At 42.5% G+C, this 22,134-nt stretch overlaps 1 protein-coding gene across 1 annotated transcript in view; it reads right to left on the reverse strand.

The window, feature by feature from the left end:
- The window catches only part of YEATS4 (YEATS domain containing 4), a 577,312-nt gene that overhangs the window by 412,500 nt on the left and 142,678 nt on the right, over positions 1–22,134 (reverse strand). Inside the window, exon 3 of the mRNA XM_044088007.1 lies at positions 14,282–14,348. Coding sequence (XP_043943942.1) covers positions 14,282–14,348 — 67 coding nt within the window. The remainder of the gene's footprint in view (positions 1–14,281; positions 14,349–22,134) is intronic.

Genomic DNA, 22,134 nt, shown 5'->3' on the forward strand with positions numbered 1-22,134 from the left:
ACTTAAAAACATTGCAATAAAAATAATGAAAATGTCACCATTTGTAGAGTAATCAGAAGCGCAATAACGATTTATAATTGAAAGAGCTTCTGGCAAGTAAGAGTCTTCAGAGCAGATATGTCGGGGGAGGATACTAGTGAATGGTTAGATAAATGTCTTCGGAAACCAGCATTTTCCACACTACTGTTAAAGTGCACTTGAAGGCGCTAATGCAATGCATTTATAGCTGTGAAAACTTGTTAAAGTTTAACAAAACAGAAAAAAGGATTTCACAGGGGAAAGCACAGTGTGTTAGGGACAACTGGGTTTATATAAAAGAATATAAATCTAGAGAAGAGACATTTCAGTAATGCTGGTGGAAAATGATAAATAATTGTGGTTATTCAAAATGCAAAGTAAAGCTAAAATAATACATGGTGTGAAAACAGAGTATGTTACTGTGAATGTAAGTGTATATTTAAAAGAAAAATGTAGGAATGTGATATGCAAAATTGTGAATACCAGTTGTGGTTAGACTGCTTTACTGATCATAAATGTACCAGTTCATTGTTAATGTGGCACAGGTGCATGCTCCCTTCTATCCTATAAAGGTGCTGATAGGAGGTAAAGGAGAGGAATGTGGTCAAGCAAAGACACAAATAAGATGGAAGAGCGTACATGCATAAACAGTCTGAAATTTGTAAAAAAGAATGAGGGGTTTACACAGACAGTGCTATGAAAGTAACAGAATGACTGCTTGAGAAAAATGCTGTACACACTATACACTTAAAGAATAAGATAAAGTAATGAGATTACTATTAGATAACTGGATCAGAGTATAACAATGGATGGAGGAAAAATAAAGAGAAGACAATTTGGTGGGTGATGGAGTGGGTTATAGCCTGTGCCCTCTTTTGTCCCAGGGCATTACTCTATGAAAAGGTTTACCAGTTTGCTGATCAAAGGTACTTTTGGACAGAACTGAAGTGTCACAGGTAAGAGATAGAAATACACAGTTTGAAGTGCAACCAGAATAAATTTGGGGTGTATGACATAAGGATCAAATAGCTTTTCATAAGTTTCATATGTCTGACACTGAATATTAGGAATAGCAACACAATTTATTGATGTATTGGTTAAAATGAAAGCAGTATATCTGAAGTGGAATAAATATGAGAAAAATTACAAAAATATATCTGCTGAAGGAAAGTAAAGTTAACTACATTTGTTTAATTAATATGCTGGGATCTAAAAGTAGTAATACAGGGAGTGCAACTGTAATTCTAGGTCAGACAGAAAGGACAATCCGGGGGAAAAAAGAATAAGTTTTCAGGAAAACGTATACTATACAGATATATAAAGCTTTGTTGTACCAGGAATAAAACATTTAAAAAAAAAGTAACCAGACAAAACTGAAAATTAAAAGTTGGTAATGATAAAATAAGTGCAGGCTCGAGACCTGAAAAAAGTTTTATGTATAACAGTAAAAGCAGACTGAGTTTATATTATAAGGTGAGGAGTGGCATGGGGAAAGATTAACATGGGCAGTATAACTGGCATTATGGTCTCTTAGCTCAAAGGATTTTATACAGAGATTATTGTGGGCACGTATGCAATGTAACTAGCAGCACTGGTTACGACAATTGGGGGAAAAGGAACAAAGGTGAGATGTCTGAAAATAATATATATTGGATCTTTTTATATACACATTTGTTAACCAGGTAACCCTACTGGATACAAGTGTCCGTTTTCAGGAGCAACCTGGAAGCACTGTCTGGTTAAGTGACTTACTGAGAACAATACATTAGGCAGATGGATGTGAAAAGTATCAACCCCTGTACCTTGAGTACAGGAAGAAGCTTGTTAACACCTCATAGCCTTAACCTCTGCATAATAAAAATGTGTAAGATGAATGGAGAAAAATCTAACATAGCACAATGGAGAAACAATATATCCATCTTACACTCCAAAGTAATGCTAATGTAAAGCAGATTATTGGTTTAAAACTGTGTTGTCTCTTCTTACACTCCGTCACAATCTTCTTTCACAGACCACAGCCTGCTTTCACTACATCTGAACTCACTATTGCAGGAGCTCTGTCACAAAGCCCTACACTTACAAATTTACTGAGACTTTTGCCAGTGTTTCACATAAGCATATTTATCATGAAGAACCTTGCTGCATATTAACTTTAATCAGTTACATACATGCCTGCTCTGTAATTGAAAGGCTCAGTGATCCCCTTCCTAAGCTGGCGACCGTCTCCTTTTGTTTGACCAGTAGACTATACTGCACATGTCAATGTATTTAGTCTCAGGAAATGAGAGAAAACCTGTTTTACTTGCATCTCTTCTTTAATTGCTTTATTCTGGCTATAAAGTGATTGCTCTCCGTTATAAATTGACCTATAAATTGACCTGAGGGTGGGAAGAGACTGAAAACTAATAATGCAATTTCTAAAAGAGTAGAATGCTAATGTAGGTTAGAGAAAAAGCATGGAAAGAATGGAAAAATACAAACTCAATATGTTGAAAACTTCAGACTGCTTTGCAATTGTACTAAAAAGCAAATAATTGAAGACAAAAACAATACTATAATAACTTTCAAAATAATGCTAGACACAGCCCTAAAACATTTTAGACAGCCATTAAACAAATCTTGCATCCTGGCCAAAAATGCAATCCAAACCCCATTTCCAATAACTCACCACTAGAAAAGTACAGTTGTGCACACTTACCATAAATGTAGATGTTGGAGTGTATTCACTGTTGCAGTCATCACATTTGGGTTACCCCTGCCAGGGTAGCCCTCGGCCGGCCCGAATACCAGAGGCTTAGTATTTCTGCGTCGGTTTCTGTCACTTCAGGACTTCTGACACCTGCAACCTGTATCTAATTTGTATTAAACTGGTTTTACTTAAAACTACTTTTACCATTTCGTGCTTTTGGTGAGTGGTACATTGCAGGTCTCAACTTCAGGACTGATGTCAGCTCGTCAGTAGTATAAAGTAAGGCAGCCGATGCCATTACATCAGTTTTTCTTGCCCTAACTTGTCAGAAGCCCCCAAGTAGGAGCCAGGTTCTGGTGGAAGAACCCCACCTGTAGAAAGTAAATACCAATATGTCCCTTTGTAAGTAAAGAGAAGAAGGGGGATGGAGGGACAGAAACCAGGACTGCAACAGTGAATACACTCTAACATCTACATTTATGGTAAGTGTACACAACTGTACTATGTGTGTCGTGTTTCATTGTTGCAGTCATCACATTTGGGTTGATTCCCAATGCTGAGGAAATGGGTGGAGGCAGTCAAAGAAACTAGGGGCTGGCTAGGATGCCCTGCAAGACTGCAGAGGCAAACCCACCCTGGATTTAGAAAAGAGAGGTAGGTGATAATGCTTGGTAAAGTGTGAGCAGATATCCAGGTGGCAGCCTCCAGGATGTCCCTGGTGGGGACTCCTCTGAGGAAAGCTGCAAAGGTAGAGGCTGCTCTGGTGAAGTGAGTCCTGACCCCCTTGGGTGAGGCTTTCCATGTTGCTTATAGCAGAAATGGATGTAGTGTGCTATCCATTTGGAAATGGTTTGTTTGGAGAAGGCTTTGCCTTCTGCCCCTGTATCAAAGCTAACCAGCAATTGATCAGACTTTCTGAAGGATTTAGTCCTGTCTAGATAGAGTCTGAGCCGTCTATGCACATCTAGATAGTGCAGAATCCTTTCACCCTTGTACTTGGGATTAGGAAAAAAGGTGGGCAAATGAATGGACTGGTTGAGAGCCACACTGGACACCACTTTGAACATGAAGGATGGGTTAGTTCTGAGGGATACCCTGTCAGCATGGAAGATGATGAAGGGTTCCACAGCCATGAGCGCTTGCAGCTCGGAGACTCTTTTGGCTGAGGTGATGGCCAAAAAGAATGCTGTCTTCCAGGAGAGAAATTTTAGCTCTGCAGAAGAAGCTGGTTCGAAAGGGGACAGAGTGAGCTTTTCCAATACAAAGTTAAAGTCCCAAGCTGGGGTTGGTGCCCTTCTGGGTGGCCTCAAGTTGCTAGCCCCTCTTAGGAACTGTTTGATCAAAAGGTGGGAGAAAAGGGGCTGCTCAGTGGGAAAATGAACAGAAATAACAGAGGCATGAATTTTTATAGAGGAGAAAGAGAGGCCACTGTGTAGTAGGTCAGCTAAGTAATCCAGGATGAGAGAGAGGGAGGGAGGGCTGTGCCGTATTGGCTCCCTTAGCCTGGATCCAGGTGCAGAACCTTTTCAATTTGTCAGCATAAGACTTTCTAGTGTTAGGGCATCTGGCCTCATGGATAACATCTAGAACCCATTTACTGTGGTTGGCAGATTGACCCGGGGTTAGGGAATAAGCCAAGTTGCCAAATTGAGTGTCTGCAATTGGGGATGCATGAATTCCCCTTCCCTCTGGGTCAGGAGGTTTGGAATCTGAGGAAGATGCCATGGTGGTAGTGGGAACAGGCTGCGCAGTAAGGGGTACCAGTGCTGGCGAGGCCAGTCTGGAGCTATAGGAATTGTCCCTGGTTTTTCCTCCTTTATTTTGAGCAATACCCTGGGGATGAGAGGTAGTGGAGGAAAGGCATAGACCAATAGATTGACCCAGGAGAAGGACAGGGCATCCACTTTCCAAGCCATGCAGTGATGCTCCCTGGTGCAGAATTTGCTGAGCTGATGGTTGGTGTGGGAGGCAAAGAGGTTGAGCTACAGGGTGCCCCATTTCTGAGTTATTAGGGTGAAGGTTCTTCTGTTGAGCTGCCACTCGTGTGGGTCCAGAAGATTTCTGCTTAACTGGTCTGCCAGAGAGTTGAGAGAGCCTGGTAGGAATTGTGCTAACAGGTGCAGTTGCATGGCAGAGGCTGTAAGCCAAAGGTTCATGGCCAGCCTGCATAGAGGGTAGGAGTGAGTCCTCTCTGCTTGCTGATATACCACATCACAGTGGTGTTGTCTGTTTTGATCAGGAGAGCCCCTGGGGATAGAAGGGGTTTGAAAGCTATCAGGGCGTGTTGGACAGCCATCATCTCTTTCTGGCTGATTTGCAAAGGGATTTGCTGCAGGCTCCATTGTCTCTGTTTGCACCTGCTGTCCAGGTGTGCACCCCAAGCATACACTGATGCGTCTGTGGTGAGGGTCTAGGCAGCGGGGGGTGGTGAGAAAGGCAGTCCCTTGTTGTGGGAGCATGCTGTTGCCCACCAAATAAAATCTTTTCTGAGGTAAGGAATTATAGGTATAAGAGTTTCCAGGTCTTGAGAGTGTCGACACCAAAGGCTTTTTAGGTACCATTGAAGTTTCCTCATATGCAGTCTGGCATATGGAATGAGTAGTATGCAAGATGCCATGAACCCCAGAGCTTGCAGGATCTTCCTTGCAGATAACTGGGGCCTGGTGGCTAGTTGAGAGAAGTAGGCTGTCAGGAAAACTTGTTTTTCTGGTGTAAGGAATGACATCTGGGATGCTGTGTCCAGGCTTGCTCCCAGGAAGATAATCCTTTGGGTAGGCACCTGTTTGGATCTCTTTTCGTTGATTGTGTACCCTAGGGAGGTTAGGAGGGTCTTTACATAGGCCAGGTGCTTGAGCAGCTTTTCCAGGCTGTCTGCCTGAATAAGGCAGTCGTCTAAGTATGGGTATATGTGGATATTTCTTTGTCTGCAAAAGGCAATAGCCGGAGCCAGACATTTTGTGAAAACTCTAGAAGCAGTAGATAAGCCAAAGGGAAGCACAGAGAACTGAAAGTGTTGAGATCCTGCCCTGAAACAGAGATATTTCATGCATGACTCCCTTATAGGAATGTGGAGGTAGGCCTCTTTTAGATCTAGGGTGGCTAGCCAAGCGTCCTTGGAGAGCATGGGTAGCAGCTGCTGGAGGATGAGCATTTTGAATTTTGGGATCACCAGGAAGGTGTTTAAAATGGATAGATCAAAACCTTGGCCTATCTGTTCTGCAGGAACATCCTCTACTGCCCTCATAGAAAGCAGGGAAAGGATTTGCTTTTGAGCCTCTGCCCACTGGTTTGGGGGTAGATCTGGGAACCCTTTTGGGGTTGGAAGGGTGTGGAAGGAAAATTTGTATCCCTGAGACACTATGTTCAGAACCCAGTGTTCGTTGGTAATGGTGGCCCAGGTGCTTGCATGAAAGGAGAGTTTTCCTCCTACGGGTAAGTGAAGGTAAGCAGAGGGAGGGAGTGGGTCAGGTGAGTCATTGTGAGTTCTTACCATAAGGGGGTGGCTTAAAACTCCCTGGTTTTGAAGCAGAGGTAGTCCACTGCTTAGATCTCTGCATTCCCTGTGGCTGCTGTCTGGGGGGGGGGGGGGTCTGGTTCCCCGGGGCCTAGGCTGGACTGGGTTGGTGGCAGCAGGAAAGGATCAATGTTTGGTGGGACAACGCCTGCTGAACCTGGGTGGCTGGACCTGTAAGAAATCATTAACTGTTTGCACAGATTTTGCTTTTTCTTCCATCTTTAAGGCCTCTTCTGCCTTAGTGCCAAATAAGTTGTCTTTGTGCAAAGGGGCATCCAACAATTTAGATTTGACATGGTCTGGCAGGGTCTGTTCCTTAAGCCATGCATGCCTTCTAATGACAGATCTAGTGACTGCTGCCCTGCAAGAAGTTTCTAGGGCATCAAAACCACAGTGCAAGGTGTGTTTAGTTACTTGACTTGCAGAATGCATTAACTCTTGTAATTCTTTAGATTCTGCCCAAGCAGGAAAGGAAGACATTTTTTGTTTGAGGAGTTCCAGGGTATGTTGCTGAAATTTTAGCTTATGGAACTGAGAATTTAGTGCCCTGATAGCAAAAGTAGCTGAAGTGTATACTTTTTTTTTACCCCATCTGTCTAGTGCTCAGGAATCCCTATCTGAGGGGGTGGGATTCTTAGCAGAGGTTGCTTTAATCCCTTTCGGTCCTTGAGAAATTACCTCAGGGTCAGCAGTAGGATTTGTAAAAAGAAATTTGTCCGAGTCGGGGACTCTATAGTACCTGTCGGTTTTCTGGGTGTAGGAGGGAGGGTGTCAGGAGTCAAGCTGGATTCCAGGAAAATATCCTCCACAACATCCAGAACTAGGGGAAATGGCCAAGGGTCTGTGCTGTGGAAGATCTAGTTATTCCCTGAGTCTCTTTTTTTTGACCGAGGGTAGTCTTGACTCTCTCACTGGAAATGCTCCCTTAAGGTATGCAGGGTTTCCCCAAAGGAAAAATCCTCTGGGGAGAGGCTGAAGGGATGGAATCCTCTGCATCAGAATCCTCAAAAGTAGAAAGGGGTTGCATGTCTTCATATTCAGATGTATCAGAGTCATCGGATGCTTGTTCAGACAAAACTACAGGGGACAGTTCTCTTTTTCTTTTGGAGGGGGTAGCTTGGCTTCCCCTAATCAACATAAGGTCTTCCGCCATTTTAAGCATTTGAGACTGAGGCAAGGAAACAGGTGCCTGAGAGTGGGTCGTCGGTTTCTTGGGTGTGGTTTGTACCCTGGGCTTAAGAAACTCGGTCGTTTTCAAAAGAATGGTAGCCGCGAAATAAGACATCGGTTTGTGTCGAGAATCGGTAGTGCAAAGGACTTCCTCAGAAGCCAGTGCCTGCTTAGCGGCTGTAGACCCATCCAAGGTAGAGATGACCACAGGATCCTTAGTTGAAGAGTTTTGTGGCATACCGGACTCCGAAAGGGTCTCGGTAACGGCCTGCGAATCCACAGAAGCAGGCATCAGGGGCTGCAAAAGCACCTCACTGAGGACCGGAGAACTGATGACTAGCTTAATGGAAGCGTTGTTGGTAGATTTGGACCTGTGTGGTCTGTCTCTTGTCTTTACCTTCACATTTTTTTGGAAGATCTGCAGTTGGACGGCTTACCGAAGCCATATCGGATTTCAAAGAGTGTAAGCAAAAATATCTGTCTACAATAAGAGCCCGACAAGGGATAGTTCTGGTGTTGAACAAAGCACAGAAGCAACAATGGGGGACGTCATGGTCTGGACCTAAACAAGTGACACAGTAACAATAGAAGTCTCGGTGTGGTATTTGCTTTCCACAGGCAAGACAATTAACTTTTTCTGACATCGGTTAGTGCAAGAAAAAAGGATCCTTAGTAGGCAAAACTCAGGTAGAGGCTGACCGGCACCTGTGCAAACTGCTCTTGATTTGGACACCACTGCAAGAAAGACTGACATAATGGCATCGGCTGCCTTACTTTATACTACTGATGACCTAACGTCAGTCCTGAAGCGACAGCAACCAACGCAGAAATGCTAAGCCTCTGGTATTCGGGCCATCCGAGGGCTACCCTGGCAGGGATAACCCAAATGTGATGACTGCAACAGTGAAACACTAAGAACATCTGCAAAACAGTTCAACTCTTATTTATAGAGAGAGCAGCATCTCTAACCAAGGATTCCTCAACATCTAATACCAACCCTGCCCAACAGCCACATATCACAACATCCACTTTCACCTTCAAACCTGTGCCCACATCCTATATAAAACTACTCTTAAACAAAGTTATACTGTGCTCTTCTTCAGCTGATGATCTTCCAAGCAAGTACCTAAAAATGGCAGCCGATAGCATTGCTTATCCTGTCTCAGTCCTTATAAATATGTCTATCCTGGAATCCCACTATCCCTCGCTGGAAAAAGTCACTTTACCCCACTGCACAAAGGAGGAAATTCAACAGACATGTATAAACTTTAGACCTATAGCAATCTTGTCTCCCCTCACCAAAATACTTGAAAAATATATTCAAAAACAATTGCTAGACTACCTCCTGAGGAAGAATTGCTATCCCCTATACAGCATGTCTTCTGTCCTTGCCAGAGTACTAGCATTGCCCCTTCTAACCTATACAGATACTGTCAATAAAGCTAGAGATAATGGCAAAACTAGTCTCTTCCTTATTTTTAAACTTGTCTAAAGCCTTCAACACAGTTTGTCATAGCAAACTTCTTCAAATGTCCTCACTAGTTCTCGTTCAGCCTGCCCTTCTGTGGTTCAAAAGTTACCTGTCCAATAGGCATCAGTCAGTAAAATGGCACTCTATGCACTCTCCTTATCTCCCAGTCACCACTGGTGTACTACAAGGCTCTATCCTCCTCCTCTTTAACCCTAGGGCCTATACTAGACTAGCCAAAAAGGTACCCTGGCTTTCACCACACAAGAAAATTATTTTCCTTTGCCCCTGTCAAGCAGAGCTACAGAAGTGATCCCTGGGGTGAATTTCCTATTACCCATCGAATCATCAAGATTTTTTTTTGAAGAGTTCTAATGAGGAGCTCTGTTTGACATAGATAGGTAGTCTGTTCCAGAGTATGGGAAGTCTCTGGGACAGGAATCTATCCCTCCAGCATGTTCTGTTTATTGTGGTGATGAGGTTTAGGCCCCTAGAGCATGTAGCTCAGAGGGATTGGGATTTCTTTAAGTGGAGCATGTCCAACAGCTCTGGGTTTGACAGTTTTGTATATTAGGCAGAGATCGCCTCTGAGTAAGCGATATGCGACGGAGTAAAGCTGGAGTTTTTTTAGACCGTCTGCGTAGGGCATCTGAGGCCGGTAATCCTCTTTGTGAGGTATTTCTGCGGCCTTTCCAGTTGTTGTAGAGGTCTTGTGAGGTACATACCAAAAGGGGCATTGTACTCTATAATGGGTCTAATGAGTGATGAGCAGAGGGGGACAATGACCTCTTTTTTTTCTGGATGAGAAACATTTTGTGATGAGGTGTGCCACATAGGATTTCCTGACCACTGTGGCGACGTGATTATCAAAGGAGAGACTACTGTCCACCTGTGTCCCAAGGTCTCTCATCACACTTTCGGTGTTAAGTAGACTACCACCTATGTGGTAGTTCATGGGTACAGAGTTTTTACCAAAGGGGATGACAATGCGCTTTTTGACATTGAGCTTGAGGCCATGGCTTTGACACCAGGCATCTGTCTCAGTGAGGCCCTTTTGTAGGATGTCCACATCGTTAGGAGTTTTGATTATGGCTCCTAGTTTGCAGTCATCTGTGAACTTAGTTAGCCAAAGACCTTCTGTGTTAGCCTATACTTCAGAGAAGTAGGTACCAAACAGGAGAGGACCCAAGACTAAGCCCCGTGGTACTCCACTTGTCATTGGTCTGAGGTCTGACTTGGAGTCTGCTACTTTCACAGTGTGGGTTCTGTCAGTAAGCCAGTTGGCAACCCATCTTGTGGCATAGGGATTTATACCTAGTTTAGTGAGTTTATCTATAATTCCAGAGTGGGGGATGGTGATGAATGCCTTAGCAAGATGTAGATAGGCTGTGTGAACCACCTTACCCTCATCTATGGCTTTGGTGACTGCTTCAAAGAAGCCTATTAGGTTTAGGAGACATGATCTGCCTTTTACAAACCCGAACTGTGTGGGGTCCAGAGTTTGGAGATCTCCAATGTCTTTGTTTAGGAGTTCCATGATGATATGTTCCATGGCCTTGCAGACCAGGCTCATCAGGCTAATGAGGCGGTAGTTCCTGCAGTCTGTCGGGGCTCCCCCTTTGTGGAGTGGGAAAGCCGTCGTGGTGCACCATTCAATGGGCACAAATACTGAGGTGAGGCTATGACTGAACATGGTACTTAGGTGGGGTGCCAGTTAATTCTGTAGTTTGTGTAGAAGGCAGCCTGGGATGTTGTCAGGTCCCATGGATGCTGTGTTCTTGGCTTTGGAGAGTGAGGTTTTTACCTGTGCAGCCGTGATTATAGGAACTTTGCATTCTTCTGGTATAGAGATGGGCCCTTTAGGTGGTGGGGGGGAGGTAAAGTTAGCACTGAACCTATCTGCCAGGATGTTTGCAATATCATTTGGTTCTTTATATTTATTTAGTGCCATTGTGCTGCAACTCAGAGCAGATCTGAGTGTTGCCATTGAGATTCTTGACATAGCTATAGAATGCTTTGTGGTTGTCTTTAGAATCAGTGGCGATTTTGTTTTCATAACTAGCTTTGGAGGATTTTATGAGGGATCTCAGCTTCTTACTGAGGCTGACCAGGGAGTTCCTCCAATCATGGGACTTTACTCTTTTTTGCAACAGTTTTTTTTCTTCTCTTGTAGAGTTTGTTTATGGCAGGGGACCACCAGATTGGCTTCCTTTTTTTTAGAGGATAGCATCTTGGTTCTGTTAGGGATAGCACGATCCATGCACTCGTGTTAAGTGCTTATAAAGTGCATCTGTGTAGGATTCAGCAGTCGTACCTCTATTGTCCATTTGCATGGGTGTTGTGAAGTTTGCCACTTCTGTCTTAAGAAGCATGAAGTTGGCTTTGGATAAATTTTTTACTGTTATTTTACTAATTGGGGGTGGGAGTGGGATGTGGATGTCTAGGGTGATTAGCTTGTGGTTGGATCTGACCAATGAGGAATTGACCTCTGGTGTGGAACACCGGTCGCCCATGTAGGTGATGACCACGTTTAGGGTATTGCTGCCCCTGGTGGGGGGTGTGGATAAGCTGATCTAAGGCACTGGAATTGATGAATTCCAAAAAACATTGAGCAAAAGAGTTGGTACATGAGTAGTTTTCCCAGTTAATGGTGGGGTAGTTGAAATCACCCATTATGGGTTGTACCCTACTATTTTCCAGTGTATCAAGAAAACAGGACTGGGAATCATGGGGCATGGTGGGGGATCTGTAGCAAGCTACAATCTGGATTGCGGTCTTGCCCAGAGTTAGTTGAACTTGGATAATTTCGGATGCATTATGCTGAGCAACTAGCTTGGAGGTGTGGATATCCTTAATGAATATGACATGCCTCCACCTTTAGTGTTTCGGTCCGGGTTAGGTGGCCGAAAGGTGTGGTATGAATTATAGCCTGGTAATGCAGGGGTGTTCGCTGGAACTTTGAACCAGGTCTCTGTCACTGCACAGATGTTGATGTTCTCCATTTTAAGGAGTGGCTCGAGTGAGTGCATTTGGAGGTTTAGACTTCTAGCATTGAGTAGCATTACCCTCAGATTTTGCTCGCTTGTACCTTTTTCCTCATGTCATACTGCAATTCCAATTTGTATTACACTAACTTACCTTTAATTTCTCTACAAACCGACTAAAATTTCTCTAAATATTAAATGATTGCCATATACCTTCTACTGATTCTTAATCAATGTATTTATACTAGGCCTAATTTGTTATAATTATTTAAACTGCAGATGTTTTTGTTTTATTTTTGAAGACTGTAAAATTATCGTTCTTAATATGTTTTGTAATAGTTTGAAGCTTTTCTCCCCATGCCTCCGCTGAAAATGGGCTACTACCCATTCAGACTTTCCCAGTAATCAATTTATATAATTCCACAACAGCAACGCAAATAATTCATCTCAAGTTTGATGCAGTTAAGAAACCACAATTTTATGAAAAAATGAACAAAAATATGAGGCCAAAATCTGGACATTCTGCAAAAATCTGAACAGTTGAGAGGTATGGGTTAAAACCTTACCATCTTAATTAAGTGTGCTGAGCCATAAAAAATAGCTAATACTGCGTCTCTCGAGCATTCCTTAGTCACATCTCAGAAATGTTGCCTTCTTTGTCATCCATAGACAGCACTATTTGCACTCTGCCATAAAATGCTATGTGTACTCTGTTTTTTCTTTCTTTCTATGGAAATACTTACTCATTTATGTATTAAGATACATTAGTTGTGCTCTCCATAACTGTCTACAACACAGTTGCACCTCCATTTTCACGAGGGTCAGGTGCAGTGACCCCCCCCCCATGAAGTCCAAAGAACCACAGATAATAATTAGGTCCTTTAGGTCCATACAGTATGAGCCAAAACATACATCAGCCAGCAGCAGTCTCCTGGAAGTGCACACAGAGTCAGCTAGCAGCAGTCTCACATCTCTCAGAATTGCACAGGAGATTTGTTCTGTATTCTATGTGGAAGATTCGTACAGATAAGCAGGAGATCATATGGATGATGAACTTTTGTTGGAGATTTGTACTGAAAAATCAGAACGATCCAGTACAGTGTTTTGAAAAACGGAGGATCCAGCTTTTGCTTCCAGCTGTCTGTCTGGATGTGCACTGGCAATTTGCGAATAAGCGGATTAGCGAAAGCCAAAGTAGCAAAACTGGAGATGCAACTGTATTGCAAAATGTCCCTGACTGGGTTTTCACTCACACATGTGGAACTTTAACACCACACCTCTGCATATTTCATACATGACACCCATGTGCACAATACAATCCAGCTCTACGATCACTTCACCCTCTATCACCCTCCAAACAGTTTCAGGAAAAATCCTTTGCTCCCTCGTTAATCAAACTGCACTACATACCTCTCCCATAGTTTTTGTACTACATTTGCATCAGAAATAGGAGGGGGGGTCTCATTACATACAGAAAAGTTAAATAATACACCAATTTTTACTCCCTTGCCAAAGAGCAACTATCTGTATTTGTATGTGTGCGCTCATTTCCAATTTGATATCCATGGTTAATTTTCAAACAGATCCATACCATTCACTAACTTTTTCAATATATACCAGACATTTTACCTATACATATACTGCTGCCACTCAAAACATTAATCAACAGCAACAGTCCACTGCTGTGAATCAACAGTGGTAACAGTAAATAGATCACAAAATGAAAGCAATGCATTCACCAGTGCAAAAATATATATCAGCAGGAAAAGAAATTCATTATATTCTAGCAGAACCCATACTTTTTGTAAATTGTCAAATGCCTTTCACTGTGGTATGGAGGAAGCCATACAGCCTCATCAACATCACCGTTACCTGAACTTCCTACTGAACTCAAATGTGAGTCAACCTTGTACATATTTAAAGCTCTCCAACATCAGAAATTAAAATGTACAACTTGGGCATCTCTGCTATAACTTCTAGCGATAAAAAAATAAATACCCCATTCCTCAGAATCACTGTCACACACTGAACTCACAACCTTAGTGGAATGCCTTACATGATACCAAAGGTCAGAGTGCATTTCATAGAAAACTGCATGGAGGCACAGCATAAGAAATTACAAAAGGGGAATGATCATAAATCATGAAATGATGAAGGCCAAACCACATAAGTATGCATTACAAAAATAAAACAACCAAGTAGGTAAGAACAGCAACAAATCACTAAGCACCTTCCAAAAATGAAGCATTCAGCTCCTTAAAAAGAGGGTAATAATTACACCTTGCTGGGAAAAGCAAAAGTGCCACCATCATGTTACTAACTGGAAACAATTACTGGGCTATAAAGCTTTCTATTAAGATCAGGGAAAGAACACTGACAGCACAGATGGCAAATCAGAAATCAATAAAAATAAAAGATAGTATGTTGTGATTACATACCTCTTAAAGGGTTGCCATAGCTTTCATGCAGCTTAAACTGAATTTTCTTTACATAGGCAGACATGTCCTTTAAATGAAAAAAAAGTAATTATTTAATGTATAATCATAATTATTTACTCGATTACCAAGTTAAATTGGTTTGTCTAAAGATAATTTCCTCTGTGCCAGGATCACAGCTGGAAATTATGTATGTTAAAATAAGGAGAAAATGCAAGTCAACAGCTCTTAATGACAGTTATTTACCATAAATGTAGATTTGGAAGATTCTTACCAAGAACACACCTTTTAGAAAGATCTTGTTTTGGTCTTCTATTCTAGAAAAATAGCTATGAAGCTGATCAAAGCAAACTGACTCCTGTCTCTAGCTGAAGGCTGGCAACATCAAAACTATGGTTTTATATGCAAAGGAATCCATTTGATGACCACCAGTTTAACACCTTAACAACTGTCTATTTTCCAAAAGACTGTCCCTTAATTACTTACCTATTAATTACCCTAATTGCTGACTGTTTTGGCTATCTATGCTGTTTGTATATAAAAGCAACCACAACCAAAATGGTTCAGCATTTTTTTTATGAAATTTCAGGAAATGTTGCCGGCTAAGCGGCTTAATTATCTTTTTAAAAAAATCTTAAGGATCCTACCCTCAGAGGCAGAGAACAGCTGCATTTTGAATTTTAATGATTTAAAAAAATATTAAATATCACTTTTATATGTCTACATACAGAATAAAAATATCAGTTTTATGCAGAAACACAAATTCTTCTTAAATTGGAAATTACTTTGTTTTGGATAGCTTTTGTTTACTTTTCTCTGAAGAGAACTGAAAGCTACATGTTCTCAGCTGAATTAAAACTGAGAAGTTGCATTGCTTACTAATTAAAGGCCATTCTAACCAGAATTTCATCCCAACTTCAATTGGCAATACCTCTCTACTGCTTTTACATATTCATATCAAAGTTTCAGAACTCCAAATAGTCCTACTTTTACTGTATTTTACCCCAACCCAACTGCTTTCAGGAAAAGTAGGCTACAGAATTTGAAATGTGTGTACATAATTAGAAAAATATACATATCGTGCTGTAACATATAAAATTCCAGGAAATATCGCTTGTTTTGTGAAAGAAAAGAAAGAGTATTGGCTTTTGGTAGCCATTTCATTAGAACATACTAATGATATACTTCAGATATATTCTGAGTCCATCAGACTAAAAAATGCACAATGTTCATGTTTGTTGTGAATCATCTAAATGGCAAATTAAGGTTAGGAGTGGCACACTGCAATAAAGGATCATCCCTGGAATTCCTTAACAATTGTCTAGGCGTCGTGATAAGCCAAATGATTTAAGCATATTAGCGCAATGAGCAGCAGCGCTAATCGAATATGTATGCTGCTCATTGCTCCTACACATTTGCAAGCACCTTTTCATGGCCAGTAATAGTGTTCATAGTCATGGAAAGGTGCTTGCACACACAAGCACACACAATGCAAACAAAACCACTTGCCTACAGGCAAACCTAAGATACAAGCATGTGCTGCAGCCCTGAAACATTAAGGGCAAGTACAGTGAAAGAATTCTGAAGGGAAAAGTGAAATGGGGGAACTGTACAGAAATAATACGTTTTTATACTGCATAAGTAAACAGAAAGGGGAAATGAGTAAAGTGTACTCATACCTGCAGGCAAATGTGCTGAAGTGTCAAAGATAACATTTCTAACATAAATCCTGCGATACTGATGTAATGATAATTATTGTCAATGAGAATTCTGGAGTTACGCACATACATAAAAGGACATGCTAACAAAAGATGTGATAGGGATACAAGTTGCAGTGTAACAAAAGGGAGTTAAAAATGTGATATACATGTCAATAAAATGTTGAGTCGAGAACAGCAAGGGCAATACATAACTGTAAGACAAAAGCATAGACTGCATTTACTGCATGCGAGATGTACATCAAGGGAATTTATGTACGCAAGCCAACACCACTGCTGTATTCTCCCCAACTACACACAGCAAGAAATTAATCTTATACCTGTCGTGTCAATCAGAAAGGGACATATTTTTGCAAATATCTGTTATTGGCACCCATAGGAAAGAGGCTCATCACCTATAAACATGTAACAGACGCGCTGCCTATTCATTTAAATACTAAATGGTAATATATTAGCACACAACATGCAGATTTGTCATTGTAATTATCCTACTTGAAATCCTTTTCTTTCTTATTTCAACCTTCAACTACTTCTCTCCTTTCCCCTCCTAGTTTCTTTGCTCCCAGATATTTTCTACTTTCACCCCTTCTTTCTTCACCATCTTACTCACCAAACTAACTGCTATAACTACCTTTCCTGACATTTACCTTAATTCTGCTTTTTCTCTTACTCTGTTCCTACCTACCTCCTCTATACTCACCTCCCTTTTTTAATGGCCTCTTTTCCTAAATTTTCCCTTACTTGTACAATTACGTTCAAATATTTTTCCTTATTTTTATATTAGCTTTTTCTTGTAATTTTATATATTTCTAGCATAATCTGTACTACATATTATACCATGACCCCCCCCAAAACGTGCACGCTGATTGGCCAGCGTGCCCGTTGTAAATCGAGTTATACTAATGGAAAAAGGTCCGGTTGCCCTGACTTTTTTCCATTAGTATAACTGCTTTTTAAACCTTGTCTGGTTATGTTAAATGGTTTTAACTTAGCGATACAGCTTTAAAATAAGCAACGGAGATCTCCGTTGCTTATTTTAAAGCTGTCTCGCCATGTTAAACCCATTTAACATAGCAGACAGTGTTTTAACGAGAAAGCAAGATCTCCGTTGCTTTTTTAGTAGCTATGTTAAATGAGTTTAACATAGCGAGACAGTTAAAATAAGCAACGGACATCTCCGCTTGCTTATTTTAACTGTCTCGCCATGTTAAACTCATTTAACATAGCGAACACTAAAAAGCAACGGAGACCTTGCTTTCTCCGCTTTTGCTCAACTCTGATGTACTGCGCAGGCGCGCAGTACATCAGAACTGCCGCGGATGCCAGACATCTGCGGAAGGGCAGTAAACAGGCATTATACTATGCCATTATTTAAGAAAAGTAATAGTTTCTTTTCTTAAATAATGTCATGGTATAATAGCAATAACCCACTTCTGGGTGTGGGTAATGCTAAATTTACCCACGGTTGGCTTTGTTTGGTCCCGAGGGCGACCAACCGTGGGTAAATTTAGCATTACCCACACCCAGGCGTGGGTTATTGCTATATTATACACTTGCATGTTAATTTCTTTTTTCTAGTTTAACCTGTACTGTATATGTTTTTCTTGCATATTTTGTACTGTGAGAATTCTATATATTTTGTATGGTGAAGTGTTTCTCCCCGGGTCTCCGCTGAAAAAGGGCACAAGCTCATTTGAACTATCCAAGTCAACAAATTGTCAAATAAATAAGTGACAAATGACAACACAGATAGGATGGCATTTCACGATTTCAGGTTTCCACTGGTAATCTGCAAACATCCCAGACATTCTTATACTGGGCATGATCAGATGGACGTACTGGGAACCAGTAACGTAACAGTAATTCCACAGCACCAACATACAAGAAAGTGTCAAACCGGAAGACCTATCACATTTTCTGATGGTCTGGCATCATGTCAATCAGCAAGACACATTTATGTAAGCCCTCATTTGCCATTAAGCTGTACAGTGTGACAAAAACAACTGGAGTAACAAAGAAATGTCTGGATGAAGACAGACAATACAGAGTGAAATTACTTTAGAAATGGGTAATGGCTGTGAGGAAAGAATGACATAATAAACATTTGCATTATGTCATTTCACTTTTTTGAAAAAATATTTACTCTAAACTTAGCTCTGCCAAGCTGAATTGCACTATTACTGCGTGTGTAATCATATCTAGAAGTGTTGAACATAGACTGGGAATTTGCAGTACTCTACGTACCTCTGTGCAGACATTCACGCAAAGATCAGTACAAGACAGGTTTCACAATAGGGATCATGTACATTAATATAGCAGGATAATCATCTGTTAAGGAAAAAGTACAGTTGTGTACACTTACCATAAATGTAGATGTTAGAGTGTATTCACTGTTGCAGTCATCACCTGTGGGTTATCCCTGCCGAGGTAGACCTCAATACCAGAGTTAATGTTTTTCTGCGTCAGCTGCTGTCACTTGTTGACTGACGGCAGGTCGTCAGTGCTATAAAGCAAGGCAACCGATGCCATTACATCAATTTTTCTTGCCCTAACCAGTCAGAAGTCCATGGAAATATGGTAAAGTGGCCCTGGTGGCTAAAAGCCACCATAAGAAGCTTATGTCTCCCTAAGGACGGAGGATATAAGGGGGTAGGAGAAGGGAAACCAGGACTGCAACAGTGAATATACTGTACACAACTGTACTATGTTTCTTTGTGTTTCAATGGTACAGTCATCACCTGTGGGAGGACTCCCAAAGGTGAGGAAAGGAGTGGAAGGATTAGTTAAAGACCTAGGCATGGGTAAGCATGCCCTGCAGAACTGCAGAGGCAAACCCTGCCCTAGCCTTATAGAAAAGAGGTAGGTGGTAATGCTTATAAAGGTATGGACACAGGTCCAGGTGGCAGCTTCCAAAATGTCCCTGTTGGGAACTCCTCTGAGGAATGCTGTGGAAGTGGAGGCTGCCCTAGTGGAATAGGTACGAACAGACTTAGGGGGTGGTTTCCTATGTAATCTGTAGCAGAAATGGATACAGTGCGATATCCATTTGGAAATGGTTTGCTTGGAAATGGGCTTCCCCTCTGCCCATGGGGCAAAGCTGACAAGAAGTTGGTTTGTTTTCCTGAAGGGTTTAGTACGGTCGAGGAAGTATCTGAGCTGTCTGTACACATCTAGTGAGTGCAGAATACTTTCCCCTTGTTTTGAGGGTTAGGGAAGAAGGTGGGTAGATGTATGGCCTGGTTGAGAGTCACATCAGATACCACCTTGGGCATAAAGGAGGGGTTAGTCCTCAGAGAGACCCTGTCTGCATGGAAAATGATAAAGGGCATAATGACCATCAGTGCCTGAAGTTCTGAATTCCTTCTGGCTGAGGTGATAGCTAGTAGGAAAGCAGTCTTCCAGGAGAGGTATTTCAGTTCTGATGAAGCAGCAATTCAAAGGGTGGCAAGATTAGTTTTTCCAAAACATAATTCAGGTCCCAGGCTGGTGCGGGTGGCCTTCTGGGAGGTCTGATATTAGAAGACCCTTTGAGGAATTGTTTAATCAAAGGATGTGAGAACAGCGGCTGGTCTGTATCAAAATGAGCTGAAATGGCGGAGGCACGGATTTTAATAGAAGAGAAGGAGAGGCCACTATTGAGCAACTCTGCTAGATAGTCCAGAATAAGAGGGACGGAAGGTTGTGAGGAACTGCCCCCTATGGACTGGCTCCAGGAGCAGAATTGTTTCCTTTCCCTGCGTAAGATTTTCTGGTGCTGGGCCTTCTGGCCTTTGTGATAATGTCTAGGACCTGTTTGCTTAACAGGGGCTCCTTGTTTGCTTTTAGAGTATTAACCATGTTGACAGTTTGAGAGTCTGCAAGTCTGGGTGCAGCACTCCCCCCCACCTGAGTGAAGAGGTCTGAGATCAGGGGAAGCTGCTTGAGAGGCTGTGATGTCAGGCTGCACAGCAAGGGGTACCAATGCTCTCTGGGCCAGTCTGGAGCAATGAGGATGGCCTTTGGTCTCTCCTCCCTTATCTTGGTCAGTACCTTGGGAATAAGAGGCAGAAGAGGGAATGCATACACAAACAGGGAGTTCCAGGGGAAGGTCAAGGCATCCACCTTCCACGCTAGGTGGTGATACTCCCTGGTACAGAAATTTGTTTAGCTGGTGACTGAGGTGTGAAGCAAAGAGATCCACCTCCAGAGTTCCCCAATCCTGAGTGATTTGCAAAAAGATTTTTCTGTGGAGCTCATGAGGGTCCAGTAAGTTTCTGCTTAAGTGGTCTGCCAGGGTGTTGTTGATCCCTGGTAGGTATTGGGCTATTAGGTGTAATCCCATGGAGGGGGCTGTCAGCCAGAGGTTCATGGCTAGCCTGCACAGAGGGTAAGATTGGGTCCCTCCCTGTTTGTTGATGTACCACATTACTGTGGTGGTGTCTGTTTTGATAAGGAGAACCCCTGGCCTGAGATGGGGTTTGAAGGATGTCAGAACCTTTTGTACTGCCATCATTTCCTTCTGGTTGATGTGTAAGGGAACATGCTGGGTATCCCAAAGACCTTGGGTGCACCTGCCTGCTAGGTGAGTGCCCCAAGCAATGTCTTGAGGCGTCGGTGGTGATGGTCTGCCCGGTAGGGTGGAGGATGAAGGGAAGACCCTTGTTCTTGGCACAGACCCCTGCCCACCAGAGAAACTCTGCCATTATACAGGGGATCAGAGGGTGAGCGGTCTCTAGAGGCTGAGGCTTTTGACACCAACGGTTCTTTAGATACCACTGAAGTATTCTCATGTGAAGCCTGGTCAGAGGAATTAGAAGGATGCAAGATGCCATGTACCCCAAGGCTTGCAGGAACTTCCTCGCCGTGAAGTGACTTCTGGAAGCCAGCTGGGTAAAGTAGAGACACAGGAAGCTCTGCTTTTCTGGGGATAGGAAGGCCATTTGGGATGCTGTGTCCAGCAGTGCTCCCAAGAAAATGATCCTCCAGGAGGGGGTTTGCTTTGATTTCTTCTCGTTGATGGTGAAGCCTAAGGAAGTTAGGAGGGTTTTGACAAAGAGGAAATCCTGCAGCAGCTTTTCTTTGCACTCTGCCTGAATGAGGCAGTTGTCCAGATAAGGGTAAATCTGTATATTTCTCTGTCTGCAAAATGCTATGGCCGGGGCTAAGCATTTGGTGAATACCCTAGGAGCAGTAGATAAGCCAAAGGGTAGCGCAGAGAACTGAAAGTGTTGTGTACTTGCTCTGAAGCGCAGGAATTTCCTGCAGGATTCCCTTATGGGGATGTGGAGGTAGGCATCTTTTAGGTCTAGGGTCACTAACCAGGCATTTTTTGTCAGCATAGGCAGCAGCTGCTGCAAAGTTAGCATTTTGAATTTGGGGACCACCAAGGAGTTGTTCAGAATGGATAGATCCAGGATAGGGCACCAAGTGCCCTCTTTTCTGGGAACAAGGAATAGTCTGGAATAAAAGCCTTTGCCTGTTTGATCTGCGGGAACAGGTTCTACTGCCTCCTGGGATAGGAGAGTTTGGACTTGTTTCAATGGCTCTGCCCACTGATTTAGAGGCAAGTCTGGGTACCCTCTTGGAATTGAGAGTTTGTGGAAAGAGAATTTGTATCCCTGAAAAATGATCTTTAAGACCCATTTATCCTTTGTTACAGAGAGCCAATTTTTTTGCAGAGGGAAAGCCTTCCCCCTAGCTTTTGGTGAATGAAAGGAGGCAGTGGGGGGAGAGGGAGTCATTCAGAGTTTTTGCCATAGAAGGTTGGCTTAGAACTCCCTGCCTTTGGGGTGGAAGTAGTCCACTGTTTGGTTCTCTGCTGTCCCTGGGATAGGGGTCTGGGTGGTCTGTCCCTGCGGGGCTTACCTTGCCCCTGTCTGCTAGGTGCTGGAAAGCACCAGTGCTTAGAAGGAAACTTCCTTCTGAACCTGAAAGAAATATTTTACTGTTTGCATAGATTTTGCTTTGTCTTCCATCTTTTTAACCACCTCTTCTGCTTTTACTCCAAACAAGCAGTCCTTATCCAAGAGTGCATCAATTAATTTAGACTTGACATAATCAGGGAGAGGTTTGTTCCTTCAACCATGCAGGTCTCCTAATGACAGATCCAGACACTGCTGCCCTGCTTGAGGCTTCTAGGGTGTCATATCCACAGTGTTT

This window comes from Protopterus annectens, chromosome 11.part0, assembly GCF_019279795.1.
Source record: "Protopterus annectens isolate FY-2018-M chromosome 11.part0, PAN1.0, whole genome shotgun sequence".
In the NCBI taxonomy this organism is placed as follows: domain Eukaryota; kingdom Metazoa; phylum Chordata; order Ceratodontiformes; family Protopteridae; genus Protopterus; species Protopterus annectens.